Here is a 17,986-nt window from a genome sequence, read left to right as displayed (position 1 = left end):
ATTTTCGTTCCCCATGGCTGTCCGTTAAAGGGAAGTTTCACTGTATTCACATGGTCATATGTTTTTGTAAAATTTGAAAAAGTAAGTTATTTTAAACCACAATCGGTTAAGACCACTTGTCTCTTTCCACTAGACTTCCTGTCCATCACACTTCCTCTCATGTCGAGTGGCATTGGATTGGCTGTTGGCATTTTTCGGATCCAGCTGAGGGAAAGTTGAGTTGGATAAACATTTAATTCGGGTTTAGTGCGATATATATATTTGCAGTCACTTCTGTGTATAGTTAAGTTATTGCTAGCTGTCTCAGTGTAGGAATGGCTTATAGGAATATTCCTGCTCCCAACTATGCTGACTCACCTGGCGTATGACATGAAGGTGAAGAGCCAGAAGTCGTATCACTGATTTGAACATGTTCTACATGTTCTGCGGAAAATTCTTTCAATCATCAGATGGGTAAAATTTTAAGTGGAGGATTTGGTTCTCATTGATACCTAGTCAAAACAAAAGTTCTCTCCTGTTAGGAATATACTCGATAATGCAGTGCATGCAATTATAAATGTACTGCACATTTTCTCATTTTTTTTTTATGGAAATCGCATAAAACAGAATTTACCACTATTCCTGTGTTTGTACAGCAAAACCTCCAGCAGTATCACAAACTGCAAGTATGTCTATGTATGAAATAGTTTATGCATCTCAACATATCAGATTGTGTCTTAGCGTACCTGATAAAGTCTAGCAGTTCCAGACAAAACGGCATGCAAAATTGCCTCAGACTCAGCAAACAAGTGTTGCAGTGACAAAACTCCTACACATTCATCAATAAATCAATGTATGTAGAATAAAAGCAATTTGATTACACAAATATGTAGCTCAATACAATGTAGCGGCAATTCTAAAATGCATTTGAATTGCTCTTACGTATGCCTTAATTTAAGGTTAAATTTGTATATTTTTTCAGCATTATTGATCATATCAAAATTCTAAAATGACAGGAAGGAAGTATCCTAGTGGAAGCCAGAAATGTAAACTGAAAGAAGACTGGCAGAAGCTTGAAAATGTCAAAAACTCTCTTATTAATCACAACAGAAACTAAAATTCTGATGGTCAAAATCATGAAGATAAAAGAACAAAGCCAAGAAAATATAGATAATGAAAATAACAACAGAAGAGATAAAGAACATTATGAGAATTAAGACACTCCCAAAAAGGAAATGAAAAAAGCAGAAGGAAAGTGAAAGTAAAAAAAAAAAAACAATTTGTATGGTCAGCAGATCAGGCATGAAGGTCAGCAGCAGAATTCATCAAAATGAATTCACTGACTTCAATAAGTACCGTGATCTTTCATTCAGTGCTGGACCAAGGTATTTTCATAACCCATGCAAAAATATTTTTGGCGCCCCCTTTTCTAAGGATATATATATATTTTTTTTCATGATTTGTAAAATTCGGCACTCCTTAAAGGATAGCACCCCGGGCAAGGGCCCTGCTAGCCCATGCCTTAATCCAGCACTGCTTTCATTATGGACTGTTATGATGAGCAATAATTTCATTCAACACTGTTTAATGAAAGACAGTTTGCTTTTGCAAAATCATGATCCCAATAATATTTACAGAACATACAATGGACAAAAGAGAAGCTTCTTAAACAGATACTTTGAAAAAAAAATTGAAAATTTTTTCAATTTTTTTCCAAGACTAAAGGGTACATATATTGTTTTGTTTGTAAACTGTTTTCAATAAGACAGATATTACTTAATCAGATGGCGTTCAGACTAGATGAATATATTGAGATCTGTCGAAAGTCAAGATGACCCCACAGAGCACAAAGCTATGTTCACTCGGATTACACGTAAATCAAAGTAAAATGCATTAGACCAATGTCTTGAAGAACATTCAGTTTTTTTTTTTTAAGTGCTAAAAAGAGTATTTGTGGTTATTAAATTTTTAAGTTAAAGAGGTTTGCACGTCAGAGGTCACGATGATTCAAATAACAGAAATTTCATGGAAATCATCAAACTAATTGTTGAATTTGATCTATTTTTTCAAGAGCACTTCAACAAATGTGACTTATTTATCAAAAACAGTTTACGAAAAATAAATAGAAATAATGAGAAAACGTGTACAAAATGAAGCATTAAATCAAATAAATAAACTGGCCATCAAATACTACTCCATTATTATACATTCCACACCAGATATGACAAACACTGATCAGTTGGCGATTATGGTGTGCTACTGTTATAACGGAAAACCCTTTGAGTGAATTTTAACTTTTTCACAACTGAAAACCATCTATCTGTAACTTTATTCAACAAAGCGAAACAAGTTCTGGAAAATTGTAACCTGCTATTGAACAACATTCGTGTGAAAATGTAGCTGTTGTGAAAGGTGAGGAAAAAGGGCAGCAACGCTCTTTCAAAACAATGAATACGCAGAATATGTGCCATGCACACATATTCTGCACAGCTCATTCCTTTAATCTTGTTGGAGAAAAAGCTGCCTCCACAGAACCTGATGTTGTTGCCTACTTCAGTATTTTGCAACAGTTATATGCTTTCTTTCCAGGTTCATCCCATGCATGGAGTATTTTAAACATACATGCCAACTTGGATTTTTCTTTAAAGAGTCTAAGTGTAACGAGATGGTCTGCCCATTATAAATTCGTCCTTCAAATTTCGTACCTTGCAACTTGAGTATGACATTTGAAGGCCTCTAAAATACTTTTTCGAAGAGTCTGAAGAGAAATCCAAACACAAACAAGATGCAAAAAGTTGATAAAGCTCAAATACACCATTTTAATTGCAATTTGGAAAGACATTTAGGAACATTTCAGTAAAACAAGTGAGAAATTACAGACTTCTGATTTGGACATATATGACGGGCACCTTCTTTTGTTATCTTTAAATTTATTTATTAAAGAACTGAGAGAAAAAATTCAGATAAAAAAATTAACAGAATATGAAACAAAAGCAATAATAACGAGCAATAAAATCAATAGAAATTATTTTGATATTGAGAAGCAAATTGTAACCAAAAAATTTTTGAGATCATACCAAAAGCAGTAATTCATTAAGAGGAGATAAATTTTGAATAAAAGTAATGAATACACTCTTGGATTGTTTGATAATCCAATTAATAAAGAGGTGAAAATCACATGAACGCGGAAAAAGATAGAAATTTCTTGCTGATTTGACATGTAATACTGACATCAATGAAGATAACATAAAACTCATAATGCACCACTACAATGAGAACTTTGACAACAAACTGGTTAATGAGTGTCATCAATTCAAAGAGTAAGATTAGTCACTGCACAAGTAAAGTTGAAATTCCCTGAAATCTTACAGCTTATATATGAAAGAAACTTGACAGAGGTTTTCTCAAATTTGACAATTCTAAACATTTACATTACTAATAAGTTGTGAAGCCAAAAGAGACTTTTAGCATTAGTTCAGGCATATGATTCAAAACAGCAAGCTTATACAGCATCATCCAAAAAAAAAAAAAAAACCCTTCCCATTTCACCCATCCAGTCACTCCAAATGTGTGTCTAGTTCAGTCTTAAATTTATTTAAGCTATCAAATTCCACAGCAACAACAACAACATCAGATGGAAGTCTGTTCCAGCAATCAACTACCCACTGGCTAAAGGAAAACTTCCACACATCTATTCTACAACTGTCTTTCCTCAATTTGAATCTATGCCCCCTCAGGTTCTTAATCTGAGCAAGCGAAAGTATCCCGTCAGCATTGAGCCTGCTCAAACCATTCAAAACCTTATACAACTCGATCAGGTCACCTTGCAAGTGCCTAGTCCCCAGATGCTGCAACTTGCAGAACTTAAACCTTTCTTTGTAAGCACACACCCCTTTGTTCCTCTCACCAATCTTGTTGCCCTTCTTTGTACTCATTCTAGCAACTCGACATCCTTCCTAAAATGAGGCCTTCAGACCTGTACACAGTACTCAAGGTGTGGCATGACCATTACCTTATAGAAAGGAATAATCACCTCCTTGTCTCTGCTAGCAAAATTCCTATATATCATTGACAAAACTCCATGACCTGCTCTGGCAGCCCATCTGCACTGCTCAGAGAACTTCATATCTGACTACACAGATATTTTTCATTCTCCACCTCCCCGAGTGTAGTACCATACAGTTGGTATGTTTCTTTTGGGTTACTGCTACCCATATGCAGTACTTTGCATTTGTCAATGTTAAACTTCAGTTGCCATTTCTTAGCCCATCTGTCTAACTTTTCTAGATCCTATTGCAGTAGCATACTGTCTTTACTGTCATTAACAACCCTGCCAACCTTTGTATCATCTGCAGACTTGGACATCGATATCATTGATAAATACACGAAACAACAATAGGCCCAGCACCGAACCCTCGGTGACTCTGCTAATAACATTAGTCCATGTAGAGCAGTGTCCATTTATTACCACTCTCTACCGTCTCCCACTCAACCATCCCTTTATGCCATACCTTCAATTTGTACAGCAGTCTTCCATGTGCAACAGTATCAAAAGCTTTCCTAAAATCCAAGTATATGATATCAAAATTATTTTTTGCATCCAGTTCCTTTGTGACCACATTGTAGTATCCAATCAAATTGATCAGACAAGACCTCCTCTTTACAAACCCATGCTGTATCTGAATTATTACTGCTGTGTTGTCTGGGTGATCCTGTATCACCTCCTTAACCAGTGACTTCGTTATTTTCCCCGGAACAGAAGTTAAACTAACAGGTCTATAATTATTTGTGTCACCCTTTGAACCCCCCCTTTGTGAATTGGGGATACATTTGCACATCTCCAGTCCATGGGAACCTCCCCTGACTCTAAGGATGCTCTCATATTCACTTGCTGCCTCCTTCATTATAACCACAGTAAATAGAATCCACAGTAAACGAGTTTCTATACTTAGACCACTACATCTCCATCATTGAAAACAGTTTTTCAATAAATGCATTATGTGGTGGTATGGAAAATAAAATTTGAGCAATTATTAATAGCTCTGAGAAAAACTCTTCATCCTTACAGTGGCTAAATTACAAGTAATTAGCCCATCTTACATTACAAGGAATAGAAACATCAGTATCCTTAATTTCCACTACAAATTTTTATAAATTACAGAACTGATCAAAGCACTTCACATCATTCACACACACTATCCCATTCAAGTAGATACTAATCTCTTAAAGACATCCACCTGAATGAAGAAACTTCTTCCAGTGGTTTCAACCCAAGTATTCAGTGCATGATGAATATAAGTTCTGGATATTTTTTCTGAAAACTCCACATTTTTCAGTATATCCCTCTTCTTGCTGCTTCTCCAACATTTCCTTCACTTTGAGGGAAATGAATTGACATTTACTTCTTTCTGACAGAATATCCCTTGTGGAAGCAAGAGCTTCAATAACTTATATCAAAGAATTTTCATTCATTTCAATGCTCATTATATGTGAATTGAAGACTGACATTACAGTTTGGCAATGAACAAGATAAGTTTCACTAAACTCATCTTCAAAGAAAAGTTTTAAAATCTTGGAGGGATTTTCTTGAGACAAAAAGAAAGACCTTAGGGCTGCATAAATACTTATGATTCTTTCAACTGCAGGTAACAGAGAAAGTCAGCGTGTTCTTCTATGATTCAGAAGTTTTTTATAGGTAACTTCTGTAAATTTGCAGAATTTTTTTAGGTTTTCAACATGTACAGTGTAGACACTGAAATAATTCAAAATCTTAAGAACAATGGAGTCAATATCTACATCAATTTCATTGGCTCCATGCTGGATACAGTTATGCAGAATGTGGGCAGGGCAGTCCACTCCTATTAGCAGCACTCCTCCAAACATGGTGTTACAATTATCTCCACCAAATGCAATACATTTCTTATCCCGGCCACTTTTACACAAGGTTTCATAAACATAGCCAGAAATAGGAGCTGAAGTCTCATCTGACTTGCTATTTAATTCTATTAGCTTAACCGTTGAGCCACCACCATTTTTCCAGTAAAAATAATGCACAAGAATAGGGAAAATTTTCAGAAATCCATGATTAGCGGCATCAGTGGAAACTCCAAAAAACTGCACATTCTGTAGAGACAACAACTTCAACTGAATTCACTGCTAAGACAGAGTTAATTATGGTTTTAGTCTTTGTTTTACAGAAGGTAAAACTTTTATGGTAAGGGGGCAGGTTAACAGCAAGCAAAATGGGTTCATTTATCACTGATGGGGAGGAAGGGGAGTCCTAGCATGGGGGAACAAGTGGAACAACTACTTAAACTTTTTAAATCTGGCCATCAAAAAACAGGGCACATCTCCTTACACTAATATCTACAGAAAACCCATCCACCATGAGTCAGTTTCTTCCTTATTATTCATCCCCCAGATAAAAAAAAAAACCCTGTTTTATTTTGACAGGTGTTAAATACAAAGGGATTTCTGCTCTCTATAATTTGACTTTGAACATGACACTTGCTTTGTCCTTCTATGCTAGGGCTATCCCCACTTGGTGATAAATGAGGTCGTTTTGCATGCTGTCAAACCATGTTCCTTCCACAAGTTCAACTTTCCAAGAAACCATTAGCCTTCAGTATTCAAAACATCTTTCAAGCAACCTGACATAAAAGTAGTTTTTTCATCTTATTCCACCATTGAGGCGCCTCCGTAACCAGGTGGGAAGGAGCAGCAGTGCGTAGCACACGCTTCTTGATTAGACCGGGGTTCGAGCCCGTCACCACCAAATACGGAGGATGCGGAAAGGTCAGGGAATGACCACCGCATATCCCGGAGCAATATGGCCTTAGTTGCTAATGCTCCTAAAAACCAAATAACATAACATAACATATTCCACCATTGCCTCAATGTTGAATATGCTTGCTTCCTCACATCATTAAGCACTACTAATATTAATTTTGACCAGCTGCTTTTGCACATACTGTAATGTTCTAGATGAAAACAAAGAAGTCCTGGATTGATCATAAGCTAAGTCCCATACTAATTCATTCCACTACCTATCCACATTCTAATTTGCTAAATATTTTTAACATGCCAATTGTAAATGACACTTCTATGTTTTGCGACCTCATTTATACTTCTTTTACTGTACATAATATTTGCATAAACTGTACTCGTTTGCATGTCTCAATACTTTTGGAAATATTGCTTTTAAGTAATAATTAGTTTTTAAGTGAAGTACTTACAATGGGCTGTTCTTTTAGCCTTTCTTTCTCTAAATCTCCTTGCTGAAAAAATTCACTGGCTACAAGTTCTGCTACTTTTCGTTGTATTTTCCATGGTTTACAGATAGCAGACACGTCACATGCAGTCATCATCATACCTCTACTCAATAAAAACAAAATTTAGCATTTAAATACTTAAGCGAATATTATAAATATTATTATATTCTCATAATATAAATTTTACTACTTAAAGGTTTACTGCAGTTAAGGAGTCTTGTAATATAAATTATAATAATATAATATGTTAAATAAAAAAAATCATTGATCATATTATAAAGTAAACACTTTTAGTTTTCATCACGATATGTATTTCAAATCTTATTTGTGTGGGTGTGTTCATACTGCTGCCACTGAGAGCTAGCTTGGGTGTGGATGCCACCACGTTAACATATTACTGTTTAAAATTGAGGAAGATGTAATAAATGGAGCTTGAAATTTATTTGATATGAAATCGTAGCCGAGTGGGCAGGAGCGGGAGTGCAGTAGCACACGCTCTTTGAGTAGACCGGGGTTCAAGCCCCTGACTGCTGAATACGGTCGATCTGCCAACCCGCACTGGACCAGCGTGGCAGATTATGGTCCATTTCCCTCAGCATGAATTGTTGAGGAGGCTTCCACCCTGCAGTGGGTTGATAATGGCTGCACTTTATTATTTATTTTTTTCATTACAAAATGCATGTTTATGTGCAATGAAATTAAATGTTAAAGCTATTGATGAAAATTATTATCTGAAATTTTTTTATAATTGTCAAAAGTTAATTTATTTTCCCTAGCATCTATTTTTTGTTTTTTATATTAACAAGGAATAAATATTGAAACAGGAAGTGTTAAAGAAATATTAACAGTCTATAGTCAAAAACTTTCAACAGTCTATAGTCAAAAACTTTTTAATAAATGGCTACTATGTAGCAATAAAAGTAAAGAAAGTAAAAGAAAATTCAGTATTTCCAACACAAATGAATAAAAAAATAATACATAATTACTTTCATATTTGTCAATGTAACATATAAAAAATACAGAAATACAGTCGGACCTCTATATAACAAAATCAATCATTCCCTTGAAAATATTTGTTAAACAAATTTCATTATAAAGAATATGACCTTTTCAACAGTGAAAAATACTGCAAATTCAGAAATATAGTAAAATATGGGAAATAAATCAGAAATAAGTGGGAATGAATAAATTTTCTAACATTTTAAAACAATTAATTTATTAATACATACATATTAAGAATTGACCTACGGGTAACCCTCGTATAACACAGTAATTAGGTTCCTATAAAATGTTGTGTTGTGCGAAACTGTGTTATACGGGACTAAGAAAAAGTAGAAAAAGGGAGGTTATGTTCCAAAAGCTAACAAAAATACACCATTCTAGATTTCATGTATCCTCTGCTCTCTGGTTTTGTTTGCTTTTAATTGGTGAATCTTGATGAATTTCATCGTATGGAACTAAGCATTTTTTAAGCTCCCTTTTGAACTTTGAGCTCCTTTCATTCAAGAATCTGCAAAAAATAAGATTCTAATTGCTCGGATAACTTTATGCCTTCCTGTATGCTTTCTAGTGTAAAATTTGGAAGTTTAGAATTTTCATCTGCACTATCATTCTTCTGAATTGATTTGGTTTTACCTCCGATGCCATTTCCACCTAATCCGCTTCGCCAGCCTCTGTTTCTACCAGTAATTCTTCAATGTCTTCAGTAATTGTATCTTTTTTAATTATTATTTTATTTTTTTAGGGGCATCGGCAACTAAGGCCATGTTACTCTGCATATATTGTCTATAAATTGTGTGTGTCCTGAGGTCGATTTTCTGTTTTGCTGAACGAAAAACCCAAGGTTTTGGGAGAAAAAACCATGCTACCCTTGCCTGGGTAGCATGGTTTGTTCCCCTCTGAGCCCCTTGCCAGGGGCTCAGAGGGGAACAGGTATCCTGTGTGTTATCAGGCACTCAGCCTAAGACACTGATGGATCCAATATCTCTCTATTGCAGAAGATTTGGAAGAAGTCCAGTTGGCCTGCCTCCCTAAAATCCACTCATGCACACCTTCTCAATGGTAAGCCCTGTTACGTCACTTAGGTGGCAACGAACGTGTAGAGTGGTTCTCTTCAAGACGCCTGGTCAGCGTGAAGAGGAAAAGACCAAACCCTCCAGCATATGACAGCACGACAAAACAAATGGCCCTCAGTCCCCAGCAGCTTTCACTATCCCTCTTACGGCAGCGAGAGGATCAGAGTAGAAGTAGAGGGTGCTAAGAATCTCTGGGTACGACCAGGCTGCCATGCACGGAAACTGAACTTGGCCTGTTATAACGTAAAATCACTCATCGGTGAAGACAGGATATTAAAGCTGGAAAAGGAAGAAAATGTGAATTGGAATATCATCGGTTTGGCTGAAACAAGAAGAAGAAATGAATCACTTATAAGTTTATCAAGTGGAAATCTGCTGTACACCAATGGAAACAGTGAAAGGAGTGAAGGTGGAGTTGGGTTTCTGGTCCATAAATATTTTAAAAACAACATTTTGGAATTCAAAAGTACATCACCAAGGGTGTCAAGACTAATACTCAAGATTTCTAAGAGGTACAAGCTAAAGATTATAATGATTTATGCACCAACATCGAGCCATGATGATGAAGAGGTTGCAGAAATGTACACCGAAATTGAGAGTCTTCTAGATGAGCAGAAAACCCACTAAACTATTATTATGGGGGACTTCAATGCTAAGGTTGGAAAAAGGCAAAACAGTGCAGAAAGAGGAACTATAGGAAATTTTGGAATTGGTGAAAGAAATAAAAGAGGTGAAAGACTTGTGGAATTTGCAGAATCTCAAGGACTGTCAGTAATATACACTTTTTTCAAGAAAAGGGTGAACAGAAAGTGGAAATGGAAGAGTCCAAATGGATTAACAACTAATGAAATCGACTTCATCCTCACTAACAGAAGATATATTGTGAATGATGTTACCGTCCTGAATAAGGTAAATGTTGGAAGTGATCACAGAATGGTAAAATGTACACTTGGTATAGATGTAGGAAAGGAAAGGAAAGGAAAAAACTGACTCGAGTAAATAATACGAAGGTCTTTGAGATAACAGAGGAGGAGAAAAAGCAGTAGGTACTGGAACTTAAGAACAAGTTTGAGCTTCTGCAGACTGCTCAGGACCAAGATATCGACGAGGAATATTACAACTTTCTGAAAGTGATAAAGATAAAGCCCAAGAAACCTATAGGGAAAAAGAAATCCAAAGAAGAAAAAAATTAGAAAAAATCAAGAAACACTTGTCATGATGAACCGAAGACAACAAATGAAGAGCAAGAAAAACACTGACAGGGAGAAAACTGAGTATACTGAGTTATGCAAAGCTATTAGAAAGAGACTCAGAGAGGACATAAGAAGATTTAACACAAGAAAAGTAGAACAAGCATTAAGGGAAAACAAAGGAGCAGTAATATAGAAAGACAAATGATACAGAAACTGAAGAATAGCGATGGTGTACTTATAAACAGCAGAGAAGGCATAATTCAAATAGCAGAAGACTACTATAGAGAATTATACAAGGAGCAGGGGAATGATGCCAGCAGTGGGGAAGATGGATTGCAAAGTAGCAACACATATGACATACCCGATATTCTTCCCGATGAGGTAGAACATGCATTGAAGAAAATGAAGACTCAGAAAGCCCCAGGGGAAGATGAAGTTACTGTAGAGTTGTTAAAATTGGGAGGAAAAGACATAACACAAAAACTGGCAAGGCTCTTCACAAAGTGGATTAGAAAAGGTGTGATGCCTAAGCAGTGGAATAATGCAATCATAGTTTTGCTGCATAAGAAAGGAGATAAATCAGAAATTGGAAATTATTAGCATTAGCATTAGTAGAGGCATTTGATGCAAGAAAGCAAGCTTATGCAGCATCAGCCAAAAAAAAAAAAAAAAAACCCACTTCCACTTCACCCCTCTGTTCGTTCAAAATACCTGTCCAGCTGAGCCTTAAACTTATTTAGGCTATCAACCTCCACCACAAGGGATGGCAGTCTGTTCCACCAACCAACCACCCGCTGGCTAAAGGCAAATTTCCGCACGTCTATCCTACATCTGTCTTTCCTCAATTTGAATTTATGCCCTCTCAGGTGATTTTTCTGAGCTAGAGGAAGAATCCCATCAGCATTGAGCATGCTTAAACCATTCAAGGCTTTATACACCTCTATCAGATCACCTCGCTGGTGCCTAGTCTCCAGACACTGTAATTTGCAAAACTTAAGCCTTTCTTCGTAAGAGCACCCCTTTGTTCCATTCACTAATCTTGTTGCCCTTCTCTGTACTCGTTCCAGCAGCTCTACATCCTTAGCATTAGCATTAGCATTAGCATTAGCAGAGGCATATGATGCAAGAAAGCAAGCTTATTCAGCATCAGCCAAAAAAAAAAAAAAAAAAAAACACCCACTCCCATTTCACCCCTCCGTTCGTTCGAAATACCTGTCCAGTTGAGCTTTAAATTTGTTTAGGCTATCAACTTCAACAACAAGTGATGGAAGTCGGTTCCACCAACCAACCACCCGCTGGCCAAAGGCAAATTTCCGCACATCTATCCGACATCCGTCCTTCCTCAATTTGAATTTATGCCCTCTGAGGTGATTATTCTGAGAAAGATGAAGAATCCCATTGGCATTGAGCATGCTCAAACCATTCAAAGCCTTATACACCTCTATCAGATCACCTCGCCGGTGCCTAGTCTCCAGACTCTGTAATTTGCAAAACTTAAGCCTTTCTTCGTAAGAGCAACCCTTTGTTCCATTTACTAATCTTGTTGCCCTTCTCTGTACCCATTCCAGCAGCTCTACATCCTTCTTGAAATGAGGCCTCCAGACCTGTATACAGTACTCAAGATGTGGCCTTACCATTGCCTTATACAAGGGAATAATCACCTCCTTATCCCTGCTAGAAAAATTCCTGTATATCATTGACAAGACACCATGCGCTACTCTTGCAGCTCGTCTGCACTGCTCAGAGAACTTCATATCTGCCTGCACAATTACCCCCAGGTCCTTTTCATTCTCCACCACTGTCAGTGTAGTACCGCAGAGTTGATACGTTGCTCTGGGGTTACTGTTTCCCATATGCAGCACTTTACATTTGTCGATGTTAAACCTCATTTGCCACCTCTCAGCCCATCTGTTCAACCTTTCCAGATCCTGTTGCAGCAGCATAGCGTCAGTATTGTCCTTAACGACCCTGCCAACCTTTGTATCATCTGAAATGAGGCCTCCAGACCTGTATACAGTACTCTAGGTGTGGCCTGACCATTGCCTTATACAATGGAATAATCACCTCCTTATCCCTGCTGGAAAAATTCCTGTATATCATTGACAATACTCCATGAGCTACTCTTGCAGCCCGTCTGCACTGCTCAGAGAACTTCATATCTGCCTGCACAACCACCCCCAAGTCCCTTTCATTCTCTACCACTGTCAGTGTAGTACCACAGAGTTGATACGTTGCTCTGGGGTTGCTGTTTCCCATGTGTAGTACTTTACATTTGTCAATGTTAAACTTCATTTGCCACCTCTCAGCCCATCTGCTCAACCTTTCCAGATCCTGTTGCAGCAGCATAGTGTCAGTAGTGTCCTTGACAACCCTGCCAACCTTTGTATCATCTGCAAACTTGGACATTAAGCTTGATATACCCTCATCAATATCATTTATAAATACAGAAAACAATAATGGACCCAACACTGAGCCCTGAGGGACTCCACTAATAACGTTAGTCCACAATGAGCAGTGTCCATTGATTACCACTCTCTGTCTTCTCCCCCTCAACCACCCCTTTATCCATAGCAGCAATTTGCCTCCAATGTCACACTGCTCCAATTTGTGTAGCAGTCTTCCATGTGCAACCGTATCAAAAGCCTTTCTAAGATCCAAGTATATAATATCAAAGTTATTCCCTGCATCCAGTTCTTTTGTGACTGCATCATAGTATCCAATCAAGTTGGTCAGGCAAGACTTCCCCTTAACAAAACCATGCTGTGTCTGAGCTATAACTGAAGTCTTGTCTAAATGATCCTGCAGTGCTTCTTTAACCAGTGCCTCCATTAATTTTCCTGGAACAGAAGTTAAGCTCACAGGTCTATAATTACTTGTGTCAGCCTTTGATCCTCCTTTGTGAATTGGGGTCACATTTGCACATTTCCAGTCTATGGGTACCTCCCCTGAGTCCAAGGAAGCTCTCATAATTATGGCTAAGGGTTTGCTTACTTCCTTTGCTGCCTCCTTTAATATAACTGGATAGATCCCATCCACCCCGGGTGCCTTTCTTGTGTTTATCTTCAACAGTTTCTCCTCCACTTTACTCCCAGTTATTTCAAGATTCTGTAGCTTACTGCTAGAGTTGAATACACCTCTGGCATTCCCCTCGCTGAATAACTCCTCATGTGTGAATGTCGATGCAAAATATTCATTTAGTTTGTTAGCTACCTGAGCAGGATCATCAACAGTTGACCCATCAATATCAAGTGGACTAATCTGATTCATCCCCTTCCTTCTAGAGTTTACATAAGTAAAGAACTCTTTGCTGTTTTTCTTTGCATCCCTTGCCAAGGATTTCTCGTAATCTGCCTTCGCCTGCCTAACCTCCTTTGTAACTTGGTTGCATATCAACTTGTATCTATCATAGGCTTCTGTGTCATGTGTTAATTTATATGTATCCCATGCATTTTTCTTCTCTGCCATATGCCTCATTAGTTCATCTGACATCCATTTTGGCCTAAACCTTGAACAATATTTCTTAGTTGGTATGTAAAGCCTAGTAGCTTCCAAGATAAGTTCTTTGAATGCTTCCCATTTTGAATTTGCTGTTGGTAACATCATCAGTTGGTCCCACTGTATAGAATTTAAATACTGTCTCAGTCCATCGTAGTCGCCTTTACGGAAGCAATAACCCTTCCCTTTACCCCTAATGGTAGTTACCTCTTTCAGTAAATCCCACTTCAGCACACTGTGATCACTGCCACCTAGTGGTTCATTTATCTGCAGATTCTTAATGCATGAAGAATCACTGCTGATAATCAAATCAAGAGTATTACTCCCTCTAGTTGCCTCCCGAACATGCTGATGTAGAAAACAATCATCCAATAAATCCACAAAAGCCCTGCTAGTGTGTGAGTAACCAGCCCCCAAATTCCAGTCAATATCTGGGAAATTAAAATCTCCCATTATAAGACTCTCTGATTTACTGGCCCACTCTATTTCCCTGTACAGTTCCTTATTATACTCATCAGAGTCATTAGGCCTATAGCACACTCCTACTCTCAATTTTGATCTCCCAATGCTTATGTCACACCAAACTGACTCAACACTGCACTGTCCAGCGATGTCGACTGGCTTCACTTCCTTGGTTTTTATGTGTTTCTTAACTAATAGCATAACCCCTCCCCCCTTCCTATCCTGTGTATCCTTTCTGTAGACGTTGTACTCCCCAAATTGCAGTTCTGCATCCCTTATATCTGTGTGACACCACGTCTCTGATATCCCAACAATATCTGCCTTCGATGTTTTGAGCAATACCTCAAATTCATCAAATTTATTTACTAAACTCCTAGCATTGGTGTACACGCAAGTATACCTGCACCTGTTTCTATTCTTAGCTACCCTAACACAACCCATGTGTTTACTTGTACCGCAATGTCTCCCAGCAGTCTCTGAAATACCATGCATCTTGTTTTTCAGGCTTCTGCTCATTCTAATAGAAGCAGTGCAAGAATCTCTTTCACCTCTGCCAGTGGCTACTGTCAATTTATTGGTCTTTGTCTCCCCCCAAGCTAGCAGTTTTCCGACCCATCTAACACTGCCTCGATAGCATCAGCAAATATTCTTGCACCCTTTCTATTTAAGTGTATCCCATCCCTGTAGAAGCAATCTCTCCTGTTAACAAGTACAGTCCAGGCTGAAAAAAATTATAGACCAATTAGCTTGTTATCTCACATCTACAAGTTGTTCACAAGGGTCATTACTAACAGATTAGAAAGAATACTTGATGAGAATCAACTGAAAGAGCAAGCTGGCTTTAGGACAGGATTCTCAACTATGGATCACCTTCACATAATATCACAGCTAATGGAGAAAGCAAATGAATATAAAACACCATTATGCCTGGCATTTGTGGATTATGAAAAGGCATTTGACTCCATACAGCATAAGGCAATGTTTCAGGCACTGCAAAGACAAGGCATAGATACCCCATATATTATGATTTTGAAGAAAATATATGAGAGTGCTACCTCCTTTATTAGACTAGACAAAGACAGTAGGAAATTCAAAATTGAGAAAGGAGTTCGACAAGGAGACACAATATCTCCGAAGCTGTTTACTGCTGCTCTTGAGGAAGCTTTCAGAAGATTAGACTGGTTCGCAGAAAGGAATCAATGTGAACGGAGAGTACCTAAACCATTTACGATTTGCAGATGACATTGTGGTCATGAGCCATGATCCCAAAGAATTAGAGGAAAATCTTAATCAGTTATGCACAGTTAGTAAGGATTTTGGACTAAAGATGAATATGGCTAAAACAAAAGTAATGATGAACAAGTATGCCACAGAAAGGGAAATAATGATTGAAGGAGCAGTAATTGAAAAGGTGTAGTCATATACTTATCTGGGACAAGTTATTAGCTGTAATAATGATAGATGGCTGGAAGTCAAGAGAAGAATAAATTTTTGATGGATAGCATTCAGGAAATATAGTCACATACTGAAGAGCAATATCCCAGTTTGTCTGAAACGTAAAACAATGAACCAACGTATACTCCCCACCATGACTTATGGAAGTGAAACTTGGGCACTCACCAAAAGAATGGAAGAGAAGCTGAGAACTACACAGCGAAGAATGGAACAAATTATATTGGGAATCAGACTGTTAGATAAGAAGAGAAACACATGGATTAGGCAGCAAACTCAAGTAAAGGACATTCTTATCAAAACTAAAGAACTAAAATGGTCTTGGGCAGGACACATAGCTCGAAGACATGATGACAGATGGACTAAGAAAATAACAGAATGGTATCCAAGAGGAGCTAGAAGAAAACCTGGAAGACAAAGGCAGAGATGGATAGATGAAATTCATGAGTTTGTGGGTAGTAAATGGATGGCCAGTGCTCAAAACAGAAGGAACTGGAAAGTTTCTGGAGAGGCCTTCATCCTGCAGTGGATTGAAAATGGCTGATGATGATGATACATGCATATATATATATATACACATATATATACATACATATATACATACATACATATACATATACACATATACATATATATATACATATACATATATACATATATATACATATACATATATATACATACATATATACAAACTTGACCCCGGGTACACATGCTCTGTACTGTACTCCGAAACACGGATGTAACTCTGAACATACACATTTAACACACACAAGTCAGAGCACATCAGCATGTAATGCTTCTAACTTAGATAAATATGGGATCCATATACTTAAATTTAACACCTGCAAGAATAAACTTTGTTTAACCTGTCCCTGCATACACCCGCAACATATTACAAATGATGCATCAAAACCTACTTTTTGTAAAACTAGTAATGTTATATACCTCATAACCTGCAAAACATGTAATATAAAATACGTCGGACAAACCAGCAATAAGCTACACGTAAGAATTAATCAACATAGATCTGACATCAATAACTACTTAAAAAGAAATATTAACAATATAGAACAAGAAATAGAATATATGCATTTTCAATCTCACAACTTCAACAATATATACATATCCATATTAGCACAGATTAATAACGCTAATATTAGAACTAAACAAGAGGAAATATTTATGTTAAAATTAAAAACATTATACCCATATGGTCTAAATAATAAATTCAACCATAAAATTATTACCAATAACTTAACAGATTGTTGTATATATGACAAATTTAATATAATAAAGTTCCATAGGAACCCTCGTAAACGTACTCATAAATCTAAAAATACTAGCAACAAACACAGTAATATTTTAGGTGATTTTGAAGTCACACTTAAAAACTGGGATAAAAACATTATAAATGTAAATGATATACATAATTTACTTTTCAGTACTAAACACAGTATACTGAAAGCAATACACAAATTCATACGCACTTTCAAATTCGAGTCCAAACATCTCTTTCATATAATAAATGATATTTGTAAATTTAATCTTAAAAACATAAGCTCTACAACACATGATAAAGATTCAATTATTATTTTGAACTTCAACAACCATATCATGGATAACATAAATATCAATAAAATTGTAAATCAGCATAATCATCTACTTCCAAATACTAGTCCCAGTCATATTAAAGTAAGATATAAGTATAATAAACCCTTTGGATTATTAGCTTGCAACTACAAATCTATAGCTACCAGTTTAACATCACATATTACAGACACCAATAACTGCGTTTGTCAACAAACCAACATGCAGCAATATATTGATCCAGACTATGGACACATCATTACAGGAAATCTAAACATAGTTACGGACCCAATGCTCAGACATGTACTATCACAAGGATTCAAATTCAGCCCGCCCACCAAAATAAACATAACCAACTTCAATAAGCAGCTATATCAAGACCTGTTAAACTACTGCTTCCAACTAGCCTACAAAAATAACACGCCTATAGAAGCATACCATATGTGGATTAGCTATACATTCGCCCTAT

General features: G+C 37.0%; 1 protein-coding gene across 3 annotated transcripts in view; it reads right to left on the bottom strand.

Annotated features, from left to right (window-relative positions):
• Nucleotides 1-17,986, bottom strand: part of LOC150085670 (cGMP-specific 3',5'-cyclic phosphodiesterase-like) — a 575,777-nt gene that overhangs the window by 90,842 nt on the left and 466,949 nt on the right. For all 3 annotated transcript variants that reach the window (XM_090374174.1, XM_090374175.1, XM_090374176.1), the window contains exon 18: nucleotides 7,215-7,353. In XM_090374174.1, coding sequence (XP_090230300.1) covers nucleotides 7,215-7,353 — 139 coding nt within the window. The remainder of the gene's footprint in view (nucleotides 1-7,214; nucleotides 7,354-17,986) is intronic.

The sequence above is a fragment of the Mastigoproctus giganteus genome, chromosome 5, assembly GCF_048544385.1.
Source record: "Mastigoproctus giganteus isolate SK-2022 chromosome 5, ASM4854438v1, whole genome shotgun sequence".
NCBI lineage: Eukaryota > Metazoa > Arthropoda > Arachnida > Uropygi > Thelyphonidae > Mastigoproctus > Mastigoproctus giganteus.
Note: the sequence above shows the minus strand (reverse complement) of the source record. Positions and strands in the feature narration are given on the sequence as shown.